Source organism: Aspergillus aculeatinus (genome assembly GCF_003184765.1).
Source record: "Aspergillus aculeatinus CBS 121060 unplaced genomic scaffold BO66scaffold_21, whole genome shotgun sequence".
NCBI lineage: Eukaryota > Fungi > Ascomycota > Eurotiomycetes > Eurotiales > Aspergillaceae > Aspergillus > Aspergillus aculeatinus.
Genome location: NW_020291490.1, coordinates 270,509 through 297,034, shown reverse-complemented (window position 1 = coordinate 297,034; position 26,526 = coordinate 270,509). Strand labels below are relative to the sequence as shown.

The 26,526-nt window shown below is 53.9% G+C and overlaps 8 protein-coding genes across 8 annotated transcripts; 5 read left to right on the top strand and 3 right to left on the bottom strand.

The window, feature by feature from the left end:
• Positions 1 to 2,031: 2,031 nt before the first annotated feature.
• Positions 2,032 to 7,333, top strand: BO66DRAFT_321577 (DNA-binding E3 ubiquitin-protein ligase SNT2; the record flags this gene model as incomplete). The annotated part of the gene is made up of 3 exons (XM_025643724.1): positions 2,032 to 2,806; positions 2,914 to 3,397; positions 3,457 to 7,333. 3 exons carry the CDS (start codon positions 2,032 to 2,034, stop codon positions 7,331 to 7,333), a joined length of 5,136 nt encoding a protein of 1,711 aa, XP_025504545.1.
• A 721-nt stretch (positions 7,334 to 8,054) lies between these two features.
• Positions 8,055 to 8,873, top strand: BO66DRAFT_391528 (uncharacterized protein). The gene has a single exon (XM_025647276.1). The coding sequence runs from the start codon at positions 8,370 to 8,372 to the stop codon at positions 8,574 to 8,576; it is 207 nt and encodes a 68-aa protein (XP_025504544.1). The 5' UTR covers positions 8,055 to 8,369; the 3' UTR covers positions 8,577 to 8,873.
• Positions 8,874 to 11,384: 2,511 nt separating this feature from the next.
• BO66DRAFT_79129 (uncharacterized protein) lies at positions 11,385 to 11,861 on the top strand. Its single transcript, XM_025653594.1, has one exon. It carries the CDS (start codon positions 11,443 to 11,445, stop codon positions 11,716 to 11,718), a length of 276 nt encoding a protein of 91 aa, XP_025504543.1. The 5' UTR covers positions 11,385 to 11,442; the 3' UTR covers positions 11,719 to 11,861.
• An 11-nt stretch (positions 11,862 to 11,872) lies between these two features.
• On the top strand, positions 11,873 to 15,226 carry pdeB (3',5'-cyclic-nucleotide phosphodiesterase PDE2). Its single transcript, XM_025653595.1, has 2 exons — positions 11,873 to 13,039; positions 13,107 to 15,226. The coding sequence occupies exons 1-2, from the start codon at positions 12,004 to 12,006 to the stop codon at positions 15,140 to 15,142; spliced, it is 3,072 nt and encodes a 1,023-aa protein (XP_025504542.1). The 5' UTR covers positions 11,873 to 12,003; the 3' UTR covers positions 15,143 to 15,226.
• A 574-nt stretch (positions 15,227 to 15,800) lies between these two features.
• Positions 15,801 to 16,431, bottom strand: BO66DRAFT_295376 (SelT/SelW/SelH family protein; the record flags this gene model as incomplete). The annotated part of the gene is made up of 4 exons (XM_025643190.1): positions 15,801 to 15,904; positions 16,036 to 16,111; positions 16,157 to 16,261; positions 16,375 to 16,431. Coding segments are annotated over 4 exons (342 nt in total), but the record flags the coding sequence as incomplete, so codon positions are not given.
• Positions 16,432 to 17,435: 1,004 nt separating this feature from the next.
• On the bottom strand, positions 17,436 to 17,864 carry BO66DRAFT_321722 (guanine nucleotide-binding protein subunit gamma; the record flags this gene model as incomplete). The annotated part of the gene is made up of 3 exons (XM_025643732.1): positions 17,436 to 17,498; positions 17,567 to 17,624; positions 17,713 to 17,864. The coding sequence occupies 3 exons, from the start codon at positions 17,862 to 17,864 to the stop codon at positions 17,436 to 17,438; spliced, it is 273 nt and encodes a 90-aa protein (XP_025504540.1).
• A 2,291-nt stretch (positions 17,865 to 20,155) lies between these two features.
• On the top strand, positions 20,156 to 23,606 carry tif32 (putative eukaryotic translation initiation factor 3 subunit EifCa; the record flags this gene model as incomplete). Its single annotated transcript, XM_025643735.1, has 4 exons — positions 20,156 to 20,197; positions 20,341 to 20,565; positions 20,640 to 23,014; positions 23,069 to 23,606. 4 exons carry the CDS (start codon positions 20,156 to 20,158, stop codon positions 23,604 to 23,606), a joined length of 3,180 nt encoding a protein of 1,059 aa, XP_025504539.1.
• Positions 23,607 to 24,332: 726 nt separating this feature from the next.
• Positions 24,333 to 26,441, bottom strand: BO66DRAFT_373270 (uncharacterized protein). Its single transcript, XM_025645536.1, has 2 exons — positions 25,391 to 26,441; positions 24,333 to 25,328 (listed from the first exon to the last, which is right to left on the bottom strand). Exons 1-2 carry the CDS (start codon positions 26,107 to 26,109, stop codon positions 24,740 to 24,742), a joined length of 1,308 nt encoding a protein of 435 aa, XP_025504538.1. The 5' UTR covers positions 26,110 to 26,441; the 3' UTR covers positions 24,333 to 24,739.
• Positions 26,442 to 26,526: the final 85 nt, after the last annotated feature.

The following is a 26,526-nucleotide window of genomic DNA, read 5'->3' as shown; positions in this document are numbered from 1 at the left end:
CCTGGCCGGTCATCCATTCAGAAACCGGAGTTGAAGGCATATCGAAATTTGAGAATGGATGAACGGGGGAGATTCAACTTGTGAAGAGTATGGAGTGAAGAAGTAGAGAGACGGTCAAAAAGAGTCCAAGTTCTGGAGAAGACTGCCTACCTCGCTCCAAATGATCATGTTGCCGAATCTGCTAGCCAGCATCTCTGGGTCGTTTGGCTTGTCTGGGTTGGATGGAGGAGGATCCGTCATATTAACCCATCGGGACTAGGGGCGAGGATGTGGACTGGTCGGGATCCCAGCTGGTCAGTTAGTGTAGTTATAGTAGGTAAGAAGTTGTTAGTTTTAGTACTCCATTGTAGGTACTGTAGGTACTGTACGAGTAGGTTAGGACCTGGTGGAAGGGAAGAAAAGGAACTTGGGAACTTGAACTATTCTGTTAGGTAGTGAGTGAGTAAAGTGATTCTTTCGGGTCTCGTTCGTTCGCTCTCTTCTGCTACCGCGGATGTTGCTGCATACCTATTATTTTCACTCCTTCAACCCAAGCTTCTGACTTTTCACGTTTCCTGTCTGCGGTGGTCTTGACTCGAGTTTCTATCTTCATCCTCTTTTTGCCTCCTTCCCCCACATCCCTCCCTCCTCCTCCCTCCTCCCTCCCTCTCACTCTCCCTCTCTCTCTCTCTCTCTTCCTCTTCCTCTTTTTCTTCTTCCTCTACTCTCTCTTTCTTCCCCTTCAAGTTCTGTTCTCTCCTCCCTTCTTTGAACCCTGCCCCGTTTTGACTTCCCCTCCCCGATATCCCTCCCCTTGGGTCCCGGGAAATGCACTAGTCCAATATAACATACATCCGATCCAATCCATCCATGATCTCGACCGTGAGGATCGATCGACCACCTACTACCTACCCATTTCCCCTAAGCCCTCTTCCATCAACTCGGGATTTAAGGGACTATAACAATTGGGGGCGAGGGTCAACTGTGATTATCACGAACTACTTACTTTCCCGTGCCAGTCCTGCCACAAGGACTAGACCAATCTGACTGGGTCTAAAGTGATCTTATCCGTTCTTCCCAATCTCTTACTACTCTTCTTCGTTCTTCTTGTCCGTCCTTTTGTCTTTTCCCACTCTTTCTTTCTCACACGCATCCACACCCTCTTCCCTCTCCTCCCCCCCCCTCCCCTCGGTCCCCACGAGTCTCCCAACGCCTTAGTGTGGCTCTACTTTGGTTTGGCTTCCACCGCCGCTAACCTTCATTTTACTACCCTACTACGGTTCTCTTCTTCTCTTTCTACTCTTCCCTTTCCATCCCTCCTTCCCTCCCTCCCTCTCTCTCTTTTGATGTCTTTCTCGCCCTACACTATACTTTTCCTTCCTGCGTTTCCATAATTCCTCTCAACTTGCCTCCCCGTTGTCCTCGGGTTTATCAGTCTATTCGAGCCTACTTCTCTGTGGTCTCCCTTCTCTTCCGTGGAGACTCATCATCTATCTGGTTTGATATTTCACCGCCGACCTCGATTTCTCTGGGAATTATTGTTCGAACATCAACATCACCCGTTCACCCTTCCTTCCGCCCTTGCGGGAATTAAAGAGTGAATTGGAACTGAAATTCGGCACTGGCATTTTTTAACTCTTCTTCGATTGTTCTGCATCGACTGTCTCTGTTCTTTCCCTTTCAGTGCGGTCGTAGGCAGAGAGATATTCCAACATCTTTGCAGCCTTGCTCCCTTTATCCTAAACCCCCAAGGCTTGACTGACTTGGTGTTCCTCCTCTGTTCTTCTGATTGCCGCCCCTTGATACTCGGGTTCACGCCACTGTGCGATATCTCCACCCGCCTGCAGAGTCAGTTCTGATGAGGGATCGCCTTCCCGTCACGGCCCGTTGCTGAGCTTCGCATTTCCGCCTCTTCCTCCCACCAGCCAAATTGTTTGGTGTTTCTTCCGCTTGGTGGTAAACCTATTACCGCTCGACACGCCCGCCACGCTGGAGGCACCACGGCCATTTTACTTGGTTTGTTTATTTGGAAAATTTGCCTGAGGCTTGGCCATGGCCTCGAATAGGTCACCGCCTCAAAAGTCACTGCAGTCCCAGCACGTCGCGAGGCTCAGTTCATCATCTCCTTCTGCAGTCCGTCAAATGCCTACTCCCGGTCTTGCTTCTCGGACGGGTTCCGCAGAGTCTCCCACGCCCCAAGGGGCCGCCACCGGGAACGATCTGCAATCGCAACCGCTTTCTATCGCGGCTACTGCTTCGCCGGCCTCCGAGGTCACTCTCACAGCCACTGAGCCGCCCAGCGCGTCTACGACGCCGGCACCGTATGGCACCCGCTCAAGAGGGCGCAATGCAGCGCCACGTCCCAATTATGCGGAAGATCGCGACATCGACATGGATTTGGAGATTGCCCAACCCGCCGCCAAATCTACTAAGCGGACGAGCGGCGTTGCAGGCCATCCTGTAAATGGTTCCAAAGTCGAGGCCGAGAAAGTAGCATCCTCGTCAAGCTCACGGAAAAGTCTGACGGCGACAAATGGCGCAACTCCCGCCGCCACACCAAACCACCTCATTCCCGGCACATCGTCATTTTCGGCCAAACCTGACGAGATCAATGGGGGAGGAAACTCGTCCAGAAAACGAAAACAACCGGCTAGCTCGACGAGTACTCCCACGGCCAATGGAAGTGCTGCGAAGAAATTATTTACAGCTGCTCCAGGAGCCAGTCACCACCAACCGGACACGAATATGGTCAGTTTTGAGGAGCGTGGCGCTTATTTGGAAGATGGCAAGCTCACAGCGGATGACGGCACCACGTTTGCCATGAATGGTTAGTCCTCCTCCTCTCATTGTTGTGTTCCGAACGTTCCTTGTCAATCAGCGCGCGCCGGGTGTTCAAAAGGGCTGGAAGGAAAAGATGCTAAGGCCGTGCGCTAGACCATGTTTACCTCATTTGTGAGCCGCCAGGCGAACCGTATTACTTGGCGCGAATTATGGAGTTTCTCCCCTCCAAGAATACCGCCTCGGGCCCGATCGAGGCGTTACGCGTGAATTGGTATTACAGACCACGTGACATCCAACGGAAGGTCGCAGATACGAGATTGGTCTTCGCATCAATGCACTCCGACACCTGTCCACTCACCTCCCTGCGTGGAAAATGTTACATCTCCCACCTGTCCGATATTTCGGACTTCGACGAATACAGGAAAACTCGCGATTGCTTTTGGTACGACAAGATGTTCGACCGGTACATTCATCGCTATTACGATGTTATTCCGACAAGCAAGGTCATCAACGTCCCCGCCAATGTCAAAAAAGTCCTGGATGAACGCTGGAAGTTTGTCTTGGTCGAAATTGGGAGACGGAAGGAGTTAACCAGCGCCGTGAAGACGTGTAAACGGTGTAGTTTATATGCTGCAAAGTAAGGTCCCAATATTTTCGTTCGGATCACTGGATCGTGACATTAATGTTCTTTTTTAGTACGGACTCGGTGGATTGTGCTGTCTGTCACAACACTTATCACATGTACTGCGTTCGACCTGTCCTGACAAAGAAGCCTGCACGAGGTTTCGCATGGGCCTGCGCAGCATGCAGTCGAGCGCAGGAACGAAAGCTGGAGGCACGGAACACCCCGCTGCTCGGTGAGGCGCCGCACCCTGAAGGCGAAGAGGAAATCGTGGAAGAGGAAGAGGAGGATCCCAACGCCGCCGCGAACGGCACCACAGGCAGCACCCCAGCCCCTGTCGAGGAGGAGGTTCGACCAGCCACCGAGGAACAGGTGGCACAGGCCAGGATGTGGCCTTACCGCTATTTGGGAATTCACTGTCGGGTCGAAGACGCCCTTGATTACGATGACCGCATATACCCACGGGCCAGCTCCCGATTGGGGCCTCGCCACCAGGCAATGGTGATTCCGTGGCATGGTAGGCCGGTGGAGTATGTCAAACCGATCGATATCAAGAAGAAATACTTGAGAGGCGGCAGCGGTCGGAAGGATTCCAAGCTGTCAAAGGAAACGCTTGCCGCGATAGAGGCCGCCAAACAAGAAAAGGCGAACCGACCGAAATGGGTGCTGGACGAGCCTGCGGGCTACGTGCGCCGCGGTGAGGATGAGCCGGTCCCAGTGGCGGGAAAGCAAGTACGCACCGCCGAATTAATGTTCAAAATGCCCACTGCAGGACAGATTTCAGCCCGCGGAGAAGACGACATGCCGGGCACTAATCTCAGTCCTGCCGAAAGGGAGAAGTTTATCGACAATTATATGAAGCAAGCCAAGGCATTAGCTCCCGATTTGGGAGTGGAGGGATATTCTACGAATTTCCTCGACAAAGCTCTTGAGTTGCTCTATTCTAACAGCTTTGATGTCAAAGCGGCACTTGCGAAATTGAAGCAAGTCAACAAATACAAGGACCTCAAGGAACCCCACCTGCGCCCCGAAGAAGTCAAACTATTTGAACAAGGAGTTGCCAAGTTTGGATCGGAGCTACGCAATGTCACCAAGCACGTTGGGACCGTACCGCATTACCAGGTCGTCCGGTTCTACTACATGTGGAAGAAGACCCCGCGCGGTCGTCAAATCTGGGGAACCTACGAAGGCAGGCGGGGCAAGAAAGAAGCCAAGCGACACAATGCTGCGAAGCTAGTAGATGATTTGGCGGATGATCACGACGACTCGGCGTATGATAACGAGAAAGCGGTGGAGAAAAAGCGTGGATTTCAGTGCAAATTCTGTTCTACACGAACCTCACGTCAATGGCGACGCGCGCCAGGAGTCCCGCCTGGCACAACAAAACCTAGTGAACCCTCCTCTAAGCAACGCGATAAGGGACCACAGCTCACTGTGGCTCTATGTCTGCGTTGCGCTCTCCTGTGGAGAAAATATGGCATTCAGTGGGAGAGTGTCGATGAAGTTGCGAAGAAGATTGGGCAGAGTGGTAACAAGTCATGGCGCCGCCGCGTAGACGAGGAGCTCCTGACCCAGCTTCTTCTCTCAACCGAAACCCCAATCAGCATCAACAGTGCCACAGCGGCTACGGCAGCTTCATTAGGTGTTCCGGTAAATGCTAATCCTCAGGTACAACAAGAGTCAACAAAGAAAAAGGGACGGATCACGGACAAAGATAGCGCTACAACCTCCACAGCGACATCGGTGGAACCGCCTGCGCCGAAGAAGAAAGCACCGACCGAGAAGGTGCCGGAACCCTCGCCAATCATGCCTGATCCTCCCAAGGCGAAGACGCTCCCATGCGCTATCTGCAACAAGATGGAGCCCATGGGTGACCAGCACCTGTCTTGCCGGGATTGCCGACTGACCGTTCATCGCGGCTGCTATGGTGTTAGTCCATCACGTAACTGTGTCAAATGGCTCTGCGATATGTGCTCAAATGACCGAGAGCCCATGATTTCGACTCGCTACGAATGCGTCTTGTGCCCAGTGACCTGGACGGAGCATGAATTGATGGAAGCGCCGAGATCAACACATAAGAAAAAGACTGAGCGCGATCGTGAGAAGGAGAGACTCGAGAAAGAATTACTGACCGAGGCCATCAAGCTCTACCGGCAGCGGCAGGAGGATGTGGGCAAGCCAATTGGTCCGCGCGAGCCGCTCAAGAGAACTGCCGGTAACAACTGGGTTCACGTCGCTTGTGCCGTTTGGACTCCGGAGATCAAGTTTGGAAACTCCAAGGAGCTTGAGCCAGCCGAAGGGTTTGGACTGATTCCTGCGGACAGGTATCGGGAGGTATGTAAGATCTGCAAGACAGACAAAGGAGCATGCGTGCAATGTCATTATAGCAACTGCAACGCCCGTTTCCATGTTGGGTGTGCATTCCAGGCGCAGTACAAGTTTGGCTTCGATATCACACCGGTGAAGAGCTCCAGGCGGGATACCGTGAGCAGCGTGCGGCTTGGAGATGAGTATGGGTCTGCTTCGGCCGGAATCTGGTGTCCCCATCATACCGTTTCCGCTGTTGTGCATGAAATCGGCGAGCCAACCGAGGAAGCGGGCTTGAATGCGCTGCAGCGCTACGCGCAAGTCTACAAACAAGCGGACTTAAGCTTGACTGGGACTGTTCGGAGAGCCAATTACGTACAACAGTCTGCCGGTGCGTCGCATCACCCTGCAACAAACCCTGGGAGTCGCCGAGTCTCGGCCGTCAACGGTGTGGTGCCTCTGTCGACGACTACCAGAGACAATCACAAGGTTATCCCGGCATCACCAGAGCATGCGGCAGATGAGATGGTCATCGACTCCGAAAACCATGTTCCTCGCCCCGCCACTGATAGCAATTCTGGCCGAAAGTGTGCTCGCTGCTCCAGCACCTGCACGCCCAAATGGTGGTCGATCGATAAATCGCGGCGGACAACTGACCTTCGGACGCCTCTGTTGAATGGAGCCGGTCTGAATGAGCCAAGGTATTCCGGCGCATCTTCGGCCAGTCCTCCGTACCTTTCTCGCAAGCCATCTCAAACTGGTCTGCCCAGGCTTAACGGCGACTACGCGTCTCCCGACAACGGTACGGGGTCAGCAGACGGGTCGCAAGCGCTAGTGGAATGCCATAAGTGCCACCTCACGAAGCCCGCCTCTCAGCCATCGCCCGAACCTCGACCGTCCCCATATCCCGCCTCTCGACCAGTCCTGCCGAATCCTCCAATCCGCGAGTTCCATACCCACCCGTATGGCCCTGGACCGCATCACGCCCATCCGGCTCAGCCCAGTGTTCTTGCCAGACCGATGGGCACGCCTTCGCACAGTGGGCCTGACTGGTATGACCAGCGATCCGCTGATTATGCGGATGGCCGATTGCGCAATGGTCTACCGGTGCCTGGGTATCGAGGAGGGCCCCCGCCCCCATCAGCGCACCACATCAACGGCTACCAGCCGGCTCCAGCGCACCATGCTCCTCCGCCTCCAGCTCCTCGCTATACGGCAAGCACACACCCTCCTCCGCCCCAGCCCTACTCCGCCCATCAGAGTCCCTATGGGCCGCCCTCGATGCTGTCGCCTCGCCCTTCGCACGCTGCAGGGCCCCGCCCGTATGCACCTTCGGCTTCCCCACCGGATATTCAGGCCACGATGGTCCGGCGTTCACCCTCTCACACGCTCAGCGCATTGAACGGAGGGCCACCACCGCGGGTGTATCCCGTTGATCGGGTCCTCGGGGCGCCAGCCCAGTCACCCCCCATACCCCAAGCCCACGTTGACCCTCGGGGACCGACCCCTCCCGTGAAGCCGGATGAAACGCCCATCGGTGGAGGGCCGAATTTGATGGGCACGGGCAGACACCCGAACAATGGTGGGACGAATGGCGGCTCTGGCGCCAGCGCCAGTCCTTCCTTGAAGAACTTACTTTCCTGAGAGGGTCCTGGAGGAAGCCGCCATAGACCGACCCATGAGGCCATGTACCATAGTCTTGATTTCCATTCTTCTTTGCATTTACTTTGGGACTATTTCTGGTAAGGTAAAACCGGGCGATCAGCGTGGACTAGAACTCTCCTTGTATGTATTGCCATCACCTCTGTCCTACTTGTCTCCTTTTGCATTGTGCTTGCTATACCAGGTTCTCATTTGCGTTTGCGTGATCAAGCTACGCGGGAGGGATTAATGGCCTCCCTCTCCTGTGGCATTGGCATTCTGAATGTTTGTTATTTAATATCCTTTTGAACCCGACCAGGCCGGGTTACGAATGATAAAGAGAGATTTTCCCCTTAGACCAGTACAGTGTCTGGATGCGGGGGTTCCAGGTTCCAGTCAGTATCGTACCGAATCTGCGGAACAAAATAGGCAGCAGGGATGTTCGTCGGCAGGATGAGTATCCTAGAAATTCCACCTGTATGCAGAAGATACATAGGTCGAGGATGTCCGGTGCAGTAAGTTGAATGGAGCCAGTAGAAAAGTGGGTTCGGTCGATTGGCCGCCGCGAAACCGAAATATAATTCCGGGAAATCCAGCCTGACGATCCCTTGAGACATAACGCGCGTTCATGTCTTGCATATGGTTGACTGGGCAGTATGATAGTCCCCACTCAGGTAGTGTGGACTGTGAGTCAATCTAGTATAGTATGCCTGACTCAACACAGTAGCTGTTGACATATGAAGTACTATTTAAGTAGGGTTGGGGAAGGGTGAGGTGAATTACTATCCGAGGTTAGACTTGAGATAGATAAGTTAACTAGACAGGGTCGTTGTCGTTGTTGTTGGGCAGCAGCAGCAGCAGCAGCAAGAACAGCAGTGGTCGAGGCTCCTTGCATAAAACTGTCCCCGTCCCGCCCAGTGGATTGATTCCACCTCGCTCTGTCTCTCTGTGTCACCGCATGTAACTATCTCTCTCTTCTTTTGCTGTTTCCCTGTCTATCTTTCTTTCCCCTTATCATCATACCCATAAGAAAATACACATGCTGTTGCGGACCATCAGCCACCCACCAATCTCCTCCTCTCCTCTCAAATTGAAGGCAAGAAACCCAGACAGAGAGTTTCGGTTGAAGGAGCCTTTCTCCCTTCTTGTCAGCCCCAACCCTCACCCGCGGTTCCAAGGCGGACGGATCTGCTTCCCATTGTTGGAATTATGTACCACAACATCAAATCACATCATGGACATTTAATCGACGTCACTGGATGGTTTGCCACTCCTATTCGGCATCGTTTCCATTTGTCCCCTCAGACGCGAACTCCAGAGGACCGTTGAACGAACATAGGTTGAAAACTCCTTTGAATCCAAGGTCAGAGTATGGTGGCCATGTATGTATGTAGTGTGTGGTGCGTGGTTCGTGTGGAATGGAAGTTCTGGAAGACCTGCCAATGACTCGCGGCATTTCCCCCTCTGATTCATGCGCTTACACGCGGGGATCGACCACGCGTTCGATCACTAGACTAAGTACTGTAGGTTCTATGCATGGGGGGGGGGGGGGGGGGGGGGGGGGGGTGGCGTTGATGTAATATCAATTCTTTCAAAAAGTCTAGTCAAAGGGAAAGGGAAGGGGGAAGAAAAAACCCTGGAGTTTAAATATGGATATGGAGAGTAGTCGCGAGAAACTCCAATGATGATGACGATAATGATGACCGAAGGGCAAGTGGTTGTGTTGTGAGGTGCCCGCTGCAGTGCGTGCCCACTCTGCCCAAGACAGAGAGGCCAGAAAGTCAAAGCCTCATTTTAATTAAATTAAGTGGTGCGATGGAATCCCTTTTCCTCCACTCATTTTCCGCCCGGGAGATTCTAGAAGAGCACGACACGAACTAATGAGATGGCTTGCTTAAGCGTCATTCGCCCCACTCTTTGCTCTCTCTCTGTGTGTGACTGTGGGTGTGCTTGTAGCTGTGTGTATTCTTTCTTTTTCTTGGGGGAGTTTTTTTTTTTTTTTTTTCAATTTTCAATTTTAGCATCTCTCCCCCCGTCTTAGTCGTTACTCAGTGTTCCAGTTGACTGCTGCATTGCACTTCTTTTTCTTTCCCGGCAGGTTCCGATTTATGGATATCTGGAATTATACGGTATGGATATATTTATGGATATATTTAGCTAGTCAGATATTAATCAGCGTCATTCTCAGCTCCTGCTCCTGCTTCTCCTCCTCTTCCTCCTCCTCCTACTTGCCCCATGATGAACTAGACCCAACCCGACCGGACCTGAACGAGGCCAGGAAGTGGGGGGAGAAGGGCCGATCGTATACACGGAGGGAATGGTTCTGTCGTTGGGACGGGGGGCCGATGCTGCTTCTAGTTTAAGTACAAGTACAGCACCAGCACCAGCCATGGCCAGGAACCTGGCTGAATGTACGGAGCAAGTAAGGTGAGGTAGTGAAATTAGTCAATCAGGCCAAATTGTCTGGCCCCATCGGAGTTGTTCTCTGACGACGCCCGCAGCCGCCGCCGCCGGGTGCCGCGACCTTCTGGAAGACCGAGCGAAGGGTAGAGGAAAACCAAAAGAAGGACGGGAAGAAGCAAATCATGAGCATGAATGAGCTTTTGGTATACTTCGTACTTCAAGGTTACTACATATGGATGGATGGATGTATGGATGTATAGTACTAACTATACAAAGTCGTAGTTATCTATCTCTCTCTCTCTCTCTCCCCCTCCCTCTCTCTCTTTCTCTATCGCTCTTCCATCCATTTGCGCACTGCTTTTGGTTCAAACCCTGGATTCGCTAGCCATTCAATTTCCAATCCAACAACGTCGTCATTGCTCTCTTCCCTCCCTCCCTCCAGTCTTCCTCTCTCCACCCCCGTACAACTACTAAAAAGTAATCTAACCAAATCTCTCTCGCCCCCTTCTTTGCCTGAAGGTCTGGAACTGACTTCCCGTCCTCTTCACTCTCACTTCTTACTCTTTCTCGTCTCTTTCCTCTCTTCCTCTCTTCTTCTTCTTTTCTCTTTCTTATTCTCTTTCTCTCTTCTCTTTCCTACTCTTCAAATTCCCACCCCTCTCTCCATCTCCACGCGTACTAAGTTACAGATTACATCTACCACTACGACCTCCTCTCCCCACAATCGTCCCCTTTGTGACGTCTCCTCAACCCACACGATTCGATCGCCCTCTTCCCCTCCTCTCCAATTGTTCCCTTACCTCGCTCGATCTCTGATCTCTCTCATCTACCTTATTCTTCCCCTCCTTCTCCATTCTTATCAATCAATCAATCAATCAATTACCTGACAATTAAATCAATTACCAAAGAGAGCCAGCCCATCGGCGCAAGTTGATTCCCACAGCTCCTGCTGCCCCGTCCCCTTCTCGTTACCTAATCCTTTATCAAGAGTACCCGTGCGGCCCCTTCGTCGGTCCCGATCGATCTTTGGCTTGCTCTGGCTTTCTTGTCTCTCTCCACCCCGTCCGTCCCTTCACTGCCTGCTCCAATCTCTCTCTTTCTCTCTTCCTCCCCTTCCCTCTTGCTCTCGCTCTCTCTCTCTCTCTCTCCCCTTCTGCTTTTCTCTTTGGTTTCCTTCTCTTACACAAACACACTCTACACACACTCCCACCCATATACAAACTCATCCACACTCTCTCATTGTTCACACTTTCCTATATCTACTACCAACCAAACCTTTTATTCTTCCGTGTCTGTCTCCGCCTGGCCGTGTCCGTGGCCCACCATGACGCCCTAAGATTCGCCCTATTTCCTGGGTTCGCCAATCTCCTCCCTTCTCTGTAGCCGAATCTTGCATGTGTCGCGATTTCGGTGGCTCCCCCTTCGGGTCGACTTGGTTCGGGCGCCATTTTCCATCATCGGTGACGAACCTACCTTAACAACCGCAGCCCGCGAACAGACCACTATCCATCCACTGGCAATTGCCCGTCATTCAATCTTTAACTCAAACTGTCCTTTGTCTTGATTCTTGGTGTTTGGGCTTCTTCCTTCGCCTATCTATTTTTATTCTTGCCTTGAGAGATTTCCTAGAAACCTGTGAATGTGAGTGAACAAAAAGCCAACGGGTTGTATGCACGGGTGGCAACCATAGCCGACCGCCAGCTGGAGGTATGCATGCGGTTGGGTGCAAAGCGACCTGGATTGTCTCACTTGGGAGCCTCCTCGCCCCTCCTGCACCTCCCTCCCGCAGGAAGGGCTTTCATCGACCATGTTCCTGCTGGTCCGCGCTGCAGCGAACAAATCTATTGTTCGAGTGCGCGCCGCAGATGACGCTGGTTCGTCGCCGCTATAGCCTGTCTGGGTTGCTGCCTCTCACTCCCTGTCGGCTCTGGTCGTCGCGTGCATACACCGCACCCTGTGTATCCCTGATCTCGAGGTTTCGCTGACGCAAGAAAACAGAACCCAGCATAGAGTGACTTGATCCTGCAGTCTATAGCCCGCCCTTCTTTTCGCTTCACACAACGTTCCTTCGCTTCATTCATCTCAGTCTACCGGCCGTTCGTTTCGCTTCGAGATCCCCTCTCCCACCTCTATTACCACTATCCCCTCCCCCATTCGCAGTTCACATCTACCATATGAGCCCAAGTCTGGATCGGCTTCGCTATATCTTCCTCCTTCTTTCTCATCCCTGCGACTACACCGAGACCTGACCCTCGAAGCCGAGACTCTGGATGATGGGCACCACGATACCTAACGACACCATGGATCGCATCGAATGTTCTGCCATTTACATCGATCATCGCGTCAGGTCGGAGCGATGGGTTGATCACAACACCCTGGACCCGGTAACGGACCCGGATGCGCAAGCCCTCCTGCTCGAAGAACCGGAGTCGCTTCGATCGGACGTCCGAGTGCTGTTGGGGGTTTGTAAACGTATCTATCTCTGTCAAGCCGGCGCGTCGATCGCAACGAAACTAGCCGAGTTGAGCGACGGCGCGGGTAGCAAATATATGCCGATTTTTGCATTTTTCGACATAGATCTGCACGGAGAAGAACCGACCCTACATCGCCGCCGAGCGAGTCGTGGCTCGTGGGCAGACGTATCGCCTCCCTCGCCCGCGTCGCTGCGCCGTGGATTCACCTTTTCCTCGAACTGGGAGGGGGCATATGATCTGAAATTGCTGTCCGGATTATCAACCGACATCCAAGTGCAGGATTTGCCCAATTTGATCGTGCCTGTTGCCATCCTGCGCCCTCCGTCCGGCGACCTTACCAGTGCCCCTATCGATCAAGCACCTAGTATATCCACCCTTCCCGACCCGCAACACATTTCCAAATGCCTGGATGCCGGTGCTGTCGACGTCCTCGTAACCCCGCTGGACAGCTGTCGAGCGCAAGCTCTGGTTGTCCATGCTTACCGGACCCGTAAAACTGCCTTGCGAGAATCCGCGCGCTTCCTGTCGAGGAAGAAAACGCGAAAGCACTCGTGGGTGGGGGTGCACGATGAGCAGCCTTATGCTTACCTGCGAGAGGCGATGGTTTCGAAGCTCATGAAAGGCATTTGCAATCCAGAAGAGGTCATTGAAGAGTTCCAGGACCGCGAGTTAGATGTACGCGCGGAGCGCGCAGAACTCGTTAGAGAACAGATCGGACAGTGGAGCTTCACCGCTCACGGGTTCTCTGACGATGAGTTGGTCCTGGCAGCCTTTGAGATGCTTCAACATGCTTTAAGTGTGCCTGACCTGGGAGAGTGGCAACTGACACCGGGTAAGTGCATGACCTTTTCTGCAGACTTGTCAAAAGGCCCTGCCAGCTGATCAACGAGCTTCTCTAGGTGAACTTCGGACGTTCCTCCTTGCCTGCCGCGCCTCATATAATTCCTTCGTGCTATACCACAATTTCCGCCATGCCATAGACGTTCTGCAGTCCGTCTTCTGCTTTTTGCTCCATATAGGCGCGCTGCCTCCTTATCGATCGGTCGGCCCGGCATCGGGCGACAAGTGCCCGATTGCATCCCTGCTCACGCCGTTTGATACTCTGACCTTGCTGATCTCTGCAATTGGTCACGATGTCGGTCACCCGGGCGTAAACAACTTTTTCTTGGTCAAGCTGAATGCCCCCCTGGCTCAACTCTATAACGACAACTCCGTCTTGGAGGCGTTTCACTGCGCCGCCTTTTCCCAAATCCTGCGTCGGTACTGGCCGGCCGCTTTCAAAGATCGCCAGCTCCGCAAATTGCTGATCAGCTCCATCCTAGCAACGGATATGGGCGTTCACCAGAAGTTCATGGAACGATTAGGGTCGCTGCAAGAGCGGTTTCATGAGAATGATTGCACCACGGACGGGTGGAAGCCGCAAGATCTGGAGCTTTACAAGACCCTCGTGTGCGGTCTGCTGATCAAATGTGCCGACATCAGCAATGTGGCGCGGCCGTGGGATGTTGCAGAAAAGTGGACCCAGATCCTACAGGAGGAGTTCGCCAATCAGGGCGAAATGGAGAAAGAGGTGGGAATGGAGACTGCTTTGTTTGGCGGGCCCCCAGAGCTCGGGAACATCTACAAACTTGCCACCGGCCAGATTGGCTTCATGTCGATCTTTGCGCTACCTCTGTTCGAGGGGGTATCGGATATCCTTCCTGACTTGAAATTTACGGTGGACCATATTCGAGGAAACCAGTTCAGATGGCATATGCTTGCCGACCGAGAGAAGAGCCGACAAACACTGTTATTAGATTTGCGTCCAGATGAGGTGGTTTCTCCGCGCACGCAGAGTCCAATTCGAAGTCTCAAGGGTATGCGCGCCCCGGTGGCAACCCCGGGCCCCGACACTCTGGTCAAGCCCGCCTTCCCTACCAGCGAACATACCCCGCGGTCCGCTCCGGACGACTACTTCGGGGCCGTGCACTCGCCCGTCAACTCGGATGAACCACCCAGTGACTACAATGAGAACAACATCAGCCCCGTGGTATCACCGGATACACCTGGTCCGTCTATGGACATCACAGGCAGTCCGTTCCCAACGGAGATAGACTCACGCAAATCATCCGGTGCTGTGTTCGACCATGCAACGGTCTCCACTCCCGGAGAATCACGCACCAGTAGCCATGACTTCTCCACCACGCCTTCAGCACGGCCGAGTGAGACATTTGACGGAGCCTCGGACACAAACCGCTCGTCGACCGACCCGACCATGATGGCCACAGTTGTCCTGGCTAATTCGTCCGCCACGAATGGCGGGGCGTCCGGGCCATCTAGTGCCCGCAACAGCTCGATTGAAGGCGTGGCGGAACGCCCCAGCAGTTCACGACAAGCCCCTACCGGGTGTCGCCGTCGCCATGCGAACACTGGCTCATCTGGACGCACGTCTGGCCTATCGAGCTCTCAACGGAACAGCTGCACTCGGACCCACAGCGTCAGCACCTACAGCAACAACATGACCCCGATCTCTCCGGCTACCAATGCGACCAGCTTCCTGACGGTGGACAGTGACGAGAAAGGATTTACTCGGGAAAGTGTCAGCCGGAGCGACAATGAAGAGTGGAGCCGGGCCAACATCCGACCTGCGACTTCTAATCATGAGTCTACCGGTACCGTCTACCCGGTCAACCGTCGGGCATCCGACCCACACACGTACGACGCTGGGGGCAAGCACTTGGGATCGCCTGCGGGCAATGGCACCGGCAGCTCTGGGCAATCCACGACGACCGCGGGCAGCTCCAAACAAGATGGACGAGGTCGTCCTTGGGGCGAGCCTGGCGAGCGTCACTCGGGCCCCTTCAAACTGGTAAAACGACGGAGTCGTCTCCGACTGGCATTCTGGCGACGCAAGCCGCATCATTCGCACCAGCACGAGCTGAGTGGCGAGACCTGACACGATCTTCTGCTTCTTTGGCGTTATTCTGCGATTTGATTTCAAGGTGTTCATGGAAAATCAAGGGGGAACTTGGGTTATGGGCATACGGTGACATTCAGCTGATGACTTGGATTTACGATGGATTGCATGATTGACGACACGGATTGGTGATATGGGCGGTTGGGCTCAGTGTCTCTGCTTGCACAGAGGCTTGGGTTCATGACTCCCCGATATATGACGATCTTGACGATATGCTAGTATCGGAGGGACCATTGCCTTCCGGTGCTGGCATGCGAGGGTACTTAGTGTAAACCCTTGCGAACTGCCTTCACTTAACATTTCTTTTCTGTTACATCTGACCATTGTCTGGACCAAATTTTTCTTCTGCATTTATTTATGTTTTTATATTATACAAGAGGACACAGGCTCATGGATATTTGGGGCACCATTAGAGTCGGGGCGTGAGATGGCGTTTACAAGGAGGAGGGAGGACTTGTGCTCTTTACTGTATTGCATGACAATGGATATTCATTCCTCGATTGGTTTACTTTCCACTTTCTTGCCGTTATACCTTTTTCGAATTGATTGAGACTCTGGATACTACTTATATATGATATAGATTGGTCTATTGACAATCCTCACACTTCTCCTTTTCCTGAGTTTCTTCTTGTTGCTGCTGCTGCTGCTGCTCGCGGGCCTTCCTCAACGCCCGATCGGTATGTCCCAAGTCCCGCCCGGGATCCACCACATTCCGCACGAGGGATTTAAGCACCTTGACTTCTTGAAGGTTGTCAGTCTCAGTCTCAGTCTCAGTCTCCAGGTAACAGTTCATCCATCACCCCCCCCGGTAGAAGTAGATCACCACATCCCCGCCAGGGGAACGGGACGTCGAAACAAAACAACATACGTACCAGGAAACCCGCCATCCCGCTTCCGATCCCACAGCACCGTCTCGGTGATTGCATCGGCCTGTCCCTGTCCCTGTCCCTGTCCGTTCCCCTCTGCCTCTTCTTCTTCTTCTTCTCCCATCACCCCCCGCCGATGATACAGCGTCACCGTGAAGACACCCCCCGTCGCCGGCTGCAGCGCCACCTCGCCCAGCTGCGTCGAGAACGTCGAGAGGAGTTCCTGCGCGAACTGTCCTTCTCCCCAACCCTCCCCGGGGATTCAACCCCCCGGAGATGCAATCAGGTTAGCGGTTGTTGGTCGGGAATTTGGGACGGGTGGGGGGGTAAGGGCGGGGGGCGTACGTATGCGGCGCGGAGCATCCATTTGCACTGCGTGCAGTATTGGATTGTTAGGCGGGGGTGGTGCAGGGGCAGTTGTTGGCCTTGGTGCTGCTGCGGCGGCGGTGCAGAGGCCGAGGTTGCGGTGGGATTGGCGGCTGTGGTGAGTTGGTCTTGGGGGCCGGAGCTGGCGTTGGGGGTGTGCTGTGGGAGGGAGATCATTTTTCTTCTTGTCTTCTCTTCTCTTCTCCGTTTTTAGGTTCTCTTGCGGAGTTGATAGTTTTGGTGAGATAGAGGGTTGGGTGGGTGAGGATATCGGGATGAAGTGTGGTGGGTTAGAGTTGGTGGATGCAGTGGGAGAACTAGCACTTGATGATGTCAGCGGGTGGAGTGTAGCTCGATCTACTGCATGAAATCGGAGATTTCATTCTCTAGAACTGTCATGTCAAATATACTAAACCCCGTCTCACACTACAGTAATACTCATTAACTAGCCCTGCAAATCTATATTACAAGAACCAGGCTCACTCCCACTGCCGCTGTCAATCCCGGCTTTTGCTTCTTTTTTTGGCCTAGCATGCAACTCCTCCTAAACCCATCATGGAAAATCTCACGGCTGAACATAGGAAATATGGGTCCAATAAAAAAATCACTGATGGAAAAAAAATTCGCAATGGGAAGGGAAAATATGTCGAGCTGGCTGAGTATAGATGGCCGACAAAAAGTATTGGAGAAATAGACACCCTTGACTAATAGATCTGATTGTGATTTGGCTTGGTTGTGTTGGCCGGTCGGACGTCGAGAACAGTGCATACGCACACATTGAAGCATCGGTCTTCCTTCCGTCTTGGTCGTTGATTGTCATTTGTCGCACTCGACCGGCATCCAAGCAAAGTCGCAGATTAGGTCCACATTTCGAGTCGATGATAGGGTGACGGTGAAGATGAATTAAATAGTCGAGCAGAAGGTAAAAAAAGTCATCGCAGGAGGGGATATTAAAGAAAAAGAGAACGCCGTAAGTCGGCCATCGGTCGGCGGATTGAGAGTTCAGAGTCGATAGATATTATAGACAGTCATGGGTTCCATTACATGACTGTGCAGCAGCCGCCCTGCTGCTGAGGGGCGTATGGGTCTTCCCGCTTGTCGACCTGCGCGCGCTGTAGTTAGCGACCGTGCCAATTTGCCCAATCGAATGCCGCATGAGTAAATCGCATACCTGACCCCATACGGATGGTACCATAAAGTCGCGGGTGTTGTTGCAGTAATTAATCAGACTGTGAAATGCGATTGTGGTTAGTGATTTGTCATGCTCACGGTGTGGGGGCCCTTTTTGCGGTCGGGTTTAGGGAGGGAAAGGCGTACGACAAGGCGGCTTCGGAGACCTTGACGCGGGGACGGTCGAGATCCTCCTTTAGACGGGCATTGAGCTCTGTCAGGCGACGGTACTTGAGATCGGCCACACTTTGCTTCTTGTTCTTGACATCACCACCGGATCGGAGTTCGTAGGCTGGCATTTTGACTGATTGGGGGAGGCTTAATGTTTAAAAACGGTCGGTCGGAAATGTGAACTGGGCGAGCGATCAAGAGACGGACTCCGGTAACAGTCGAGGGTCTGATCAGTCGAATGGGACTCGCGCTGACGGAGCACAAGACGGAGCGATGGAATGAGGGATCGATAGAGTAGTGGTGGGATTTGCGAATGGCAGCCGGAAGTGAGAGTTCGGAGTCGCTGTTAAGGTTTGCGGTCGGCGCGGTGCAGCAGCTGTAAGGGGAGAGGAAGAAAGACGGAAGGATGAGGATGAGGAGGAGTTGTGGTGGTGGTGGTGGTGGTGGTAGTAATAATGGGAGGCTGTGCGGAATAAGGAGAGAGGCAAACCACCAAGCACTGGCAGTAGCAGCAGGAGATTTAATGAGCGAACTTCGCGGGAGGGGGTGTGTGGAGAGTGGGGGAATGGTGGTGGTGGTGGTGGTAGTAATAATGGGAGGCTGTGCGGAATAAGGAGAGAGGCAAACCACCAAGCACTGGCAGTAGCAGCAGGAGATTTAATGAGCGAACTTCGCGGGAGGGGGTGTGTGGAGAGTGGGGGAAGAGAAGCGAAGATAAGACAGCAGACAGACAGACAAGCCAGAGAGAGTCGACAAGAACTAACTAACTGTAAGGGTGGGAGGGAAAGCAGAGGGGACGACGATCCAACGGGGAAGAAAAGAGGGAAGAGAAGGAAAAGAAGGGAAGGGAAAGACGGAAGAGTAAGTAAGAAGAGGTAAGTAAGAAGAAGAGGGAGAGAGGGAGGGAGGGAGAGAAGAGAGGTTTAGTTAGTAAGTTAGTAGTTCAATTGCTAGTCAGTTCGCTGGTGGGCAATTTGGGACTTTGGGAACAAGCTCGGGGAAGGAGAACAAGCAGGAAGTGGACGAAGTGGACGAAGTGGAGAGGGGGAAAAAGAGGGAAAAGAGGGAAAAAGGGAAGGAGTTTGGAGCTACACCCATTTCAACATAGTATTAATAGGGGAGGAGGGGATAATTTATCCATCGTGAATATGAATAATAACCTACTTCATTCTAACTACTCCGTAACGTTACCATTCATCCTGCCAATCTTACGACTCACTACCGCTATTTTTTTTTAACCTAGCGCTTAACAAACAAGACCCCCAACAGGCATGAGAGACAATCACTTCGAGAAACCAAATTGGTGGTGGTGATGGAGTGTTTCTGGTGTTTCTGGTGTTTCTGGTGTTTCTATAATTCGGAACCCAAACGGCGCGGTTGAATCTAATTTCCCGCCTAGTCGGATCTGGCTCCTCTTTTTTTCCTCTTCTTACCCTCCTTCACCCCTGAAGCAAGAACCGACGAAAATGAATGAGGTACCAGACCGGAGACACCCACTTCGTCATGCTCCAGTTCTTGTCCCTGATCACTGAACCAAATCCAAATCACGATCATCGGATCCTCATGCCATGATGGGGTCATCAATCGGACGTCTGAGTCTGAGCCTCACGTGCAGCTGGGGGCTTGACAGTTAATCCGCTGCACAGACTGATCAGACTGATCAATGGACAGACACATCAATCCTGAAAGCTTGATAGCTCCGATGGCGATCGTACCAGCTGGCGCTCTGTCGAATGGATCTCCTGCTCGGTCGACACAAAGGATGAGGACGTTTCTCGAGTACAGAATACGAGTATTCCTGTTCCCCTCTCCCATCTTCCCATGGGTTCCGCTCCATCCTTCCATTCATCCTATTATGATTGTTCGAGCTCTAGGAAGAATGCGGGTGGCCCAGGCTGTGGAGGACGCGGCTCGATGAGCCTCCACCACCACCACCATTGTTATCACCACTACCACCAATATGCGAAACATTCTTACCAAGAGCACTGCAAATCATCCTTATGGCTCGCATGGTAGAAGAATATACAACCGTAACTAGCACACTGTCGTAGGATGTAGAGCGCGTGTCGATAGCGGCGGGCGCTTTGGGGATGTAATCACGTGACTACAGCGGTCCCAGTCGCTTAACCCAAAGTGGGCAAATCTTGGTTTTTTTCGCCGGCTCTCGCACAACGACGGCCCTCAACCACAGCCTCTCTGTCTTGTCCTCCCTCTCCTCCTCCTCCTCCCTCCTCCCCCCCCCCATATTTCCCACCGGCTTGTGTCGTCTTGGGTCATTTCGCCGACCGTCGCGTGGCAGCCTTTCTCACCTCAGGCTTTTATCGCCCTCGACCTCTGCTGCCCGCCCGTCGTTGTGCGATCCATCTTTCTTACATCTATCAACAACTGATCGTGTTTCTCACCCATTACATCGCCCATCATGCCGCCGCCACCCCATATCAAGCCTGAAAATGTCCTCAAGGTACGCGCTGTCGATCGGGAAGAAGTCGGAGAACAATCTTGGCTCGGGGAAACAAATGAAGAAAAAGAATAGACGGGATAAAAGAAGATGATGATGTTGGGGAATTAGTGATGGAATATCAACTAACGGTTTGTTGTCTGTAGAGGGCTCAGGAACTCATCGCCGTGGGCCAGGCTCCCGCCGCCCTCAACGTCCTTCACGAACATGTCACCTCCAAGAGAACGCGCAGCACTCCCATCGTCTCGCTCGAGCCCGTCATGCTCCTCTTCGTTGAGCTGTGTGTCGATCTCCGCAAGGGCAAGTCCGCCAAGGATGGTCTTTACCAGTACAAGAACATCGCCCAGAACACCAACGTTGGCACCATCGAGGTAGGGTCGCCCGTCGTATCTACCACTAGGCCAAAGACTGACTGAAGGGGGGATTTGTTTTGTGTGTTGTATAGGTGGTCCTGAAGAAGTTCATCGAGCTCGCCGAGAAGAAGGTCACCGAGGCTCAGGCCAAGGCCGACGAGATCCAGTCTTCCCTGGAATCCGCGGCTCCCTCCTCCAACGTCGACGATCTGGAGGCTATCGAAACCCCCGAGACCATTCTGCTGGCCACCGTCTCCGGGGAACAGTCCCGCGACCGTACCGACCGCGCCGTCGTCACCCCCTGGCTCAAGTTCCTTTGGGAAACCTACCGCACTGTGCTGGAGATCCTCAAGAACAACGCTCGTCTGGAGGTGATGTACCAGACTACCGCCCTGCAGGCCTTCCAGTTCTGTCTCAAGTACACCCGCAAGACCGAGTTCCGCCGTCTGTGTGAGCTTCTCCGCAACCATGTCCAGAACGCCGCCAAGTACTCCGCTCAGATGCACGCCATCAACCTCAGCGATCCCGACACCCTCCAGCGTCACTTGGATACTCGCTTCCAGCAGCTGAACGTTGCCGTTGAGCTTGAGCTCTGGCAGGAGGCTTTCCGCAGCATCGAGGACATCCACACCCTGCTGAGCCTGTCTAAGCGTCCCGCCAAGAACGTCATGATGGCCAACTACTACGAGAAGCTGGCCCGCATCTTCCTCGTCAGCGAGAACTACCTCTTTCACGCCGCCGCCTGGAGCCGCTACTACAACCTGCTCCGCCAGTCCGCCGCGGCCCTTGCCGCTGGTCAGAGCACCAAGAAGGAGAACCCCTCCGTCAGCGAGGCTGACATGACCAAGGCTGCTTCTTTCGTCCTGCTGTCGGCCCTCTCCATCCCTGTCATCAGCACTTCCCGCTCCCGCGGTGCTCTCGTTGACGTCGATGAGGCCCGTAAGAACAAGAACACTCGCCTCACCAACCTGCTCGGTATGGCTCAGGCTCCCTCTCGTGCTATTCTCTTCAAGGATGCCTTGAACAAGGGTCTGCTGAAGCGCGTCCGCCCCGAGATCCGCGACTTGTACAACATCCTGGAGGTTGACTTCCACCCTCTGTCCATCTGCAAGAAGATCACCCCCATCCTCAAGCAGATTGGTGCCGACCCCGAGATGGAGAAGTACGTCCTGCCCCTGCAGCAGGTCATTCTTACCCGTCTCTTCCAGCAGCTGTCTCAGGTCTACGAGTCCGTCGAGCTCAAGTTCGTTTACGAGCTGGCTCAGTTCCCCGACCCCTTCCAGATCACTCCCTCGATGATCGAGAAGTTCATCATGAACGGTTGCAAGAAGGGCGACCTGGCCATCCGCGTCGACCACACCTCTGGTGTTCTCACCTTCGACACCGATGTCTTCTCCTCCGCCAAGGCCCTGCACTCCGGCAGCGCCGCTGGTTCTGCTGAGAGCGAGGTCGGCTCCGTCCAGCGTCTTCAGAACACCCCTGCCGAGATTGCTCGCCTGCAGCTTACTCGCCTGGCTAAGACCCTCCACGTCACTTGCATGTACGTCGACCCCTCCTACAGCGAATCTCGCTTGGAGGCCAAGCGCGCTGCTCTTGCCCGTGCTGCCGCCGGTGCTGCCAAGGAGCACGAGGAGACTCTGGCTCGCCGTGTCATCATCGAGAAGAAGAAGGAGGCTGCCACCGATGCACTGCAGCGCAAGCAGCGCGAGGAGGAGACCCGCAAGCGCATCCGCACTCAGCAGCTCCAGGAGGCTGAGAAGCAGCGCCTGGCTGACGAGCAGCGCGAGCGTGAGAAGAAGCGCATTCAGGATGAGCAGGAGCGCATCCGCCAGCAGGAGCTCAAGAAGCAGCTGGAGGAGCTGAAGAGCGGTGTCAAGGGCATTGACATCAGCGAGCTCGATCTGACCGAGCTGGACGCCAACCGCCTCCGTGCCATGAAGCTGGCTCAGCTGGAGAAGGAGAAGAACGAGCTCAACGATCGTGTCCGCACCACCGCCAAGCGTATTGATCACTTGGAGCGTGCGTTCCGTCGTGAGGAACTTAAGCACATTCCCGAGGACTACGAGGCTCAGAAGAAGCAAGATATGGAGTTTTACGAGGCCCAGAAGGCCGAGACCCTCAAGGAGGCCGAAGACAAGCACAAGGAGGCTGTTGCCCTCAAGCACCGTCTCAGCCGTCTGGTGCCCCAGTTCAACAGCTTCCGCAAGGAGGTCTCCGAGAAGCGCCACGAGGAGTTCGAGAAGCGTCGCAAGGCCGCTGAGCGTGAGTTCGAGGCCAAGAAGAAGCAGCGCGTCAAGGAAGTCCAGGAGCGTCGCCGCCGTGAGAAGGCCGAGCGCGAGGAGGAGGAGCGCCGTCGCAAGGAGGAGGAAGAGCGTATTCAGCGCGAAGAGGAGGAGAGAGTGGCCCGGGAAGAGGAGCGCAGACGTGTTCTGGCTGAGGAGAAGGTCAAGCGTGAGGAGGAGAGAAAGTCAGTGTCCCTGTTAAATGTTCCTGGTGTTCATCCTACTAACCCTACCAATAGGAGACTCGATGAGATGGCTGCCAGACAGAAGCAACGTGAAGAGGAAGCTGAGGCCCGCCGGTTGGCCCGTAAGACTGGTGCTCCTGAACCCGAGCCCGCTGCTGCTGCCCCTGCTCCTACCGAGCGTACTGCTCCTCGCCTCAACCTGGCTCCTCGCACTGCTGGTGGTGGCGGTGGTGGCTGGAGAGAGCGCCAGGCCGCCAAGGAGGCCGCTGCTGCTTCTGGTGCCCCCAGCAGCGCCGCGCCCGCCGAGTCGGCTCCCGCGCCGCGGGAAGAGGCTCAGCCTCCGCGTCGCACGGGTGGTGGCTACGTGCCTCCTCACCTCCGCTCGGGCGGCAATGCCACCCCGGCCGCGGCTCCGGCTCCTGCTCCGGCTGCCTCGTCGGAGCGTTGGGCGCCCCGTCACGCCCGTGACTCCAGCTCTTCCCAGCAGCAGCCTCCCTCCCGCACTCAGACTCCTGCTTCCGAGGAGTCCAAGCCCGCCGCCTCTTCGGGTGGCAAGTGGGTGCCCAAGTGGAAGCAGCAGCAGGGCCAGTAGATATCCTCTTCCTACTAGCATGTTTTCTTTACTCTCTCTCATATGACATGACCGACTTTTGATCTTAAAAAAAGTTTTCTCTTTTTTACTTCCTGGGAAAGAAGCAAGAACAAAGAAAAACCCAATCCTCTCGTTACAGAAAAGGGGCGTGTATGTGTGTGTGTGTGTGTGTGTGTGTGTGTGCGCGCGTGCGTGCGTGATTGATATGATGATGATGACGATGATGAAACCATCTCTCCATCTTTATTTCTCCCTCTCCTAAATGTTCTCCTCCCCCTTACTCTCCCTCTTTCCGTACTTCCCTTCCCTCTAGGCCTTTTTGTCTCCTCTCCTTTTCTTCTTCTATATCTTCTTCTCCCTCTGACATAAAAGAGATACCGTCATGTCCTATTCCCTTCTCCTTTCCGCCCTCTCTTACTACAACCCTAGGATATGAATTTTGTTTATTTCGAGAACAAAAATTTACGGATTCAGGGGAAACCGGATGCTCTTCTTCTTCGACATAGTGTAGTTAGTCGTGTTTCTTGCTGTTGCCTTTTTCCCCCTCCTGCTTTATCTAATTTGTCTCTTCTTCTCCGCTATACTAGGCATATCTTTTTTTTCAAAATGTTGACTAGATGCATACATACATCTCACGGGTGTCTTTCATATTTACTAAATCTTCTTTCTCGTAAGGTTTCTGGTGTAGATGCATGTATTCCCAACTGATTTCTCTATTTTGTATATGCATCATCGCGTAAGATCAATGACATGAGAGCGATGCTTGCAAGAAAGACCAAGTTCATTAATGAATCCTTCCAGAGAGGGAAAAAAGAACATAACCGATAGCGGAAAATCTAAAGATAAGAAACTTCGACCAGCGAAAGATAAGAAACAAGAACCAAAAAAGGCTCTTAGGTGAATAAGTTAGAAGCTTATAGCGTGGGGGAAAAAGGCAATGTCTATATACTTGATGAGGAGAAAAATAGCAAGGAAAAAGGGAGGGGGTGATGCGGTGTGTCATCAGGAAATAGGGGAAAGGAAGTAAGTAGGTCATGACACAGGTGCTGTGATCGTTTTTTCTTATAAGGTGAGATGTTGGAGTTAGATCAAAGATATTTTTCTGTTGTATGTGCTTCCTTGAATGACGTTCATCATGCGGCAGCGACTTCGGCGCCAGGGGTAGCGGTAGCTCCAGCGGCTCCGAAGAGCTTCTCCCGCCATTCGCCGCAGACCGCCTCAAACCCACTGACCACGTCGCCGCAGACTCGGCCGGCTTCTCGGTCGCGGAGCCGCCGGTCCCAGTCCCCGCGTTCGATCCACCGCGTTCCTTCCTCGCGGCCCTCTTCTTCGCGGCGGAGCTCCGCCACCAGTTCCCGTGCGGATCGGAGCCGTCGCGAGGCGGTGGCGGTCAGTTGTCGGGATTCGTACAGCGTATCGCTCAAGCCCCGGAGGGAGAGGGTGATGTCGGACGTCTGCGAGACGAGACTCTGGAGGGAGACGAGCGGGTTGAGGGCTGAAGACTGCGAGGGGGTGGTGGGCCGGGAGGAGTGACGGGGCTGGTCGGGGAAAGGGTAGGGAAGGTTGGGCAAGAGTTCTTCGTCGATGAGCGGGATGAGTGCATCAATGGCATCCTCCGACAGAAGCGGGAAAGGCGAGAAGAGGAGGGGGTGGATGAGGGTTTGGAGGGCCCGCGTTTGGTGTGTTAGATGCGACGTGATGGAGGAGTGAGCGGTAATGAGCCTGGAGAAAATCTTGCGTCAGTAACACACTCCCACTCAACCGCAAGGGATAGACAAACGTACCTCATGGCATTGTTCTCGATGCCGCTCTGAGCGCCCAAATCCCGCAAAGCCTCCACCGCTCGTTGAATCACGTAGTCATTCTCACTGCCGTTGTTCTCAATGCCTCGTCGAGCCAGACTCTCAATCTCTGCCATCTGTGTTTCCAGACTCGGGGGCATATCCGATTCCTCGAAGTCCGAGTCGTTCCCGTAGTCGGAGCCATCGTACTGCGACTCGTACCGGCGGTGTTGCCGCTGGGTGCCATTGCGCGTTTTGGGCCGCGGGGGTTGCAGCGTGGAATTCCGCTCCGGGGAGTAACCGGAGGACGGGGTTCGTGTATGATGGTTGTATGCAGCTTCGTCCTCGCTGTGAGTCGCGTATTGTGCGTGGTCGGGAGCCCCGGTGTCCTGCCCGGAGGCGTAACCTCCGTAACCCCCTTCCTCCTCCTCCCATGCGTCGGCCAGCTCATCCGCTAGGTTGCCCAGGCCACCTCCACCGGCCGCGCCGCCGAAGTCGACCGACATCCGGTGCGATTCATTGATGCTGTTGGCACGCTGCGGGCGAGAGTCGGTGGGAGAGGGAGGAGCGGATGAACGAGGTGTACGCGGCGACCGAGGCGACTGATAGGAAAAACCGTTGGGAGCGTAGGTGCCTGGTGAAATAGGGTCGAAGTCGATGTTGGACGATCGACTCCGGGTATGGCGGTGAGATAAAGTCAGGGGAGGGGGTATGGACGGCATGATTGCGGTTTCAATGAGGTTTGGAAAAATGACTGAGTCTTGTAAAGAAATCTGTAGTCTGATGTAGTAGCAGGAGGTCTATCCTCGAGCGAGTAGGAAAAAGTAGTCGTCTCAGAATTCGTCAAGTGGGCTGGGCTGGGGGCGCGCTGCCACGGGGTAAACAACAGGGGAAAGTTAATATGGGAGGATCGCCGACCGCATCACCAGGATGAGTGAGAAAGAGAGGAAAAGAGGAAGAGACGAATGAGTGTCGAGTAACAAACAAGTCTTGTTGGATGTGTGAATTCTAGTCGTTAATATAGGAGCATGAACGAGGGGAAGGGGAAGGGAAAGGAGAAGGGGGAGAAGGAGAAGAAAGTATGAATAAAGAAGAACTAATATTGAAGCCGAAAACAATAATCACTTAAGTTAGCCTGC

Coding starts and splice junctions, on each gene's coding strand:
- BO66DRAFT_391528 (XM_025647276.1), top strand. CDS start 8,370: ATGCTGTTGCGGACCATCAGCCACCCACCAATCTCCTCCTCTCCTCTC.
- BO66DRAFT_373270 (XM_025645536.1), bottom strand. CDS start 26,109: ATGCCGTCCATACCCCCTCCCCTGACTTTATCTCACCGCCATACCCGG. Junction 25,329..25,390: donor ATCGAGAACAATGCCATGAG/GTACGTTTGTCT, acceptor GATTTTCTCCAG/GCTCATTACCGCTCACTCCT.
- BO66DRAFT_79129 (XM_025653594.1), top strand. CDS start 11,443: ATGCATGCGGTTGGGTGCAAAGCGACCTGGATTGTCTCACTTGGGAGC.
- pdeB (XM_025653595.1), top strand. CDS start 12,004: ATGATGGGCACCACGATACCTAACGACACCATGGATCGCATCGAATGT. Junction 13,040..13,106: donor AGAGTGGCAACTGACACCGG/GTAAGTGCATGA, acceptor GAGCTTCTCTAG/GTGAACTTCGGACGTTCCTC.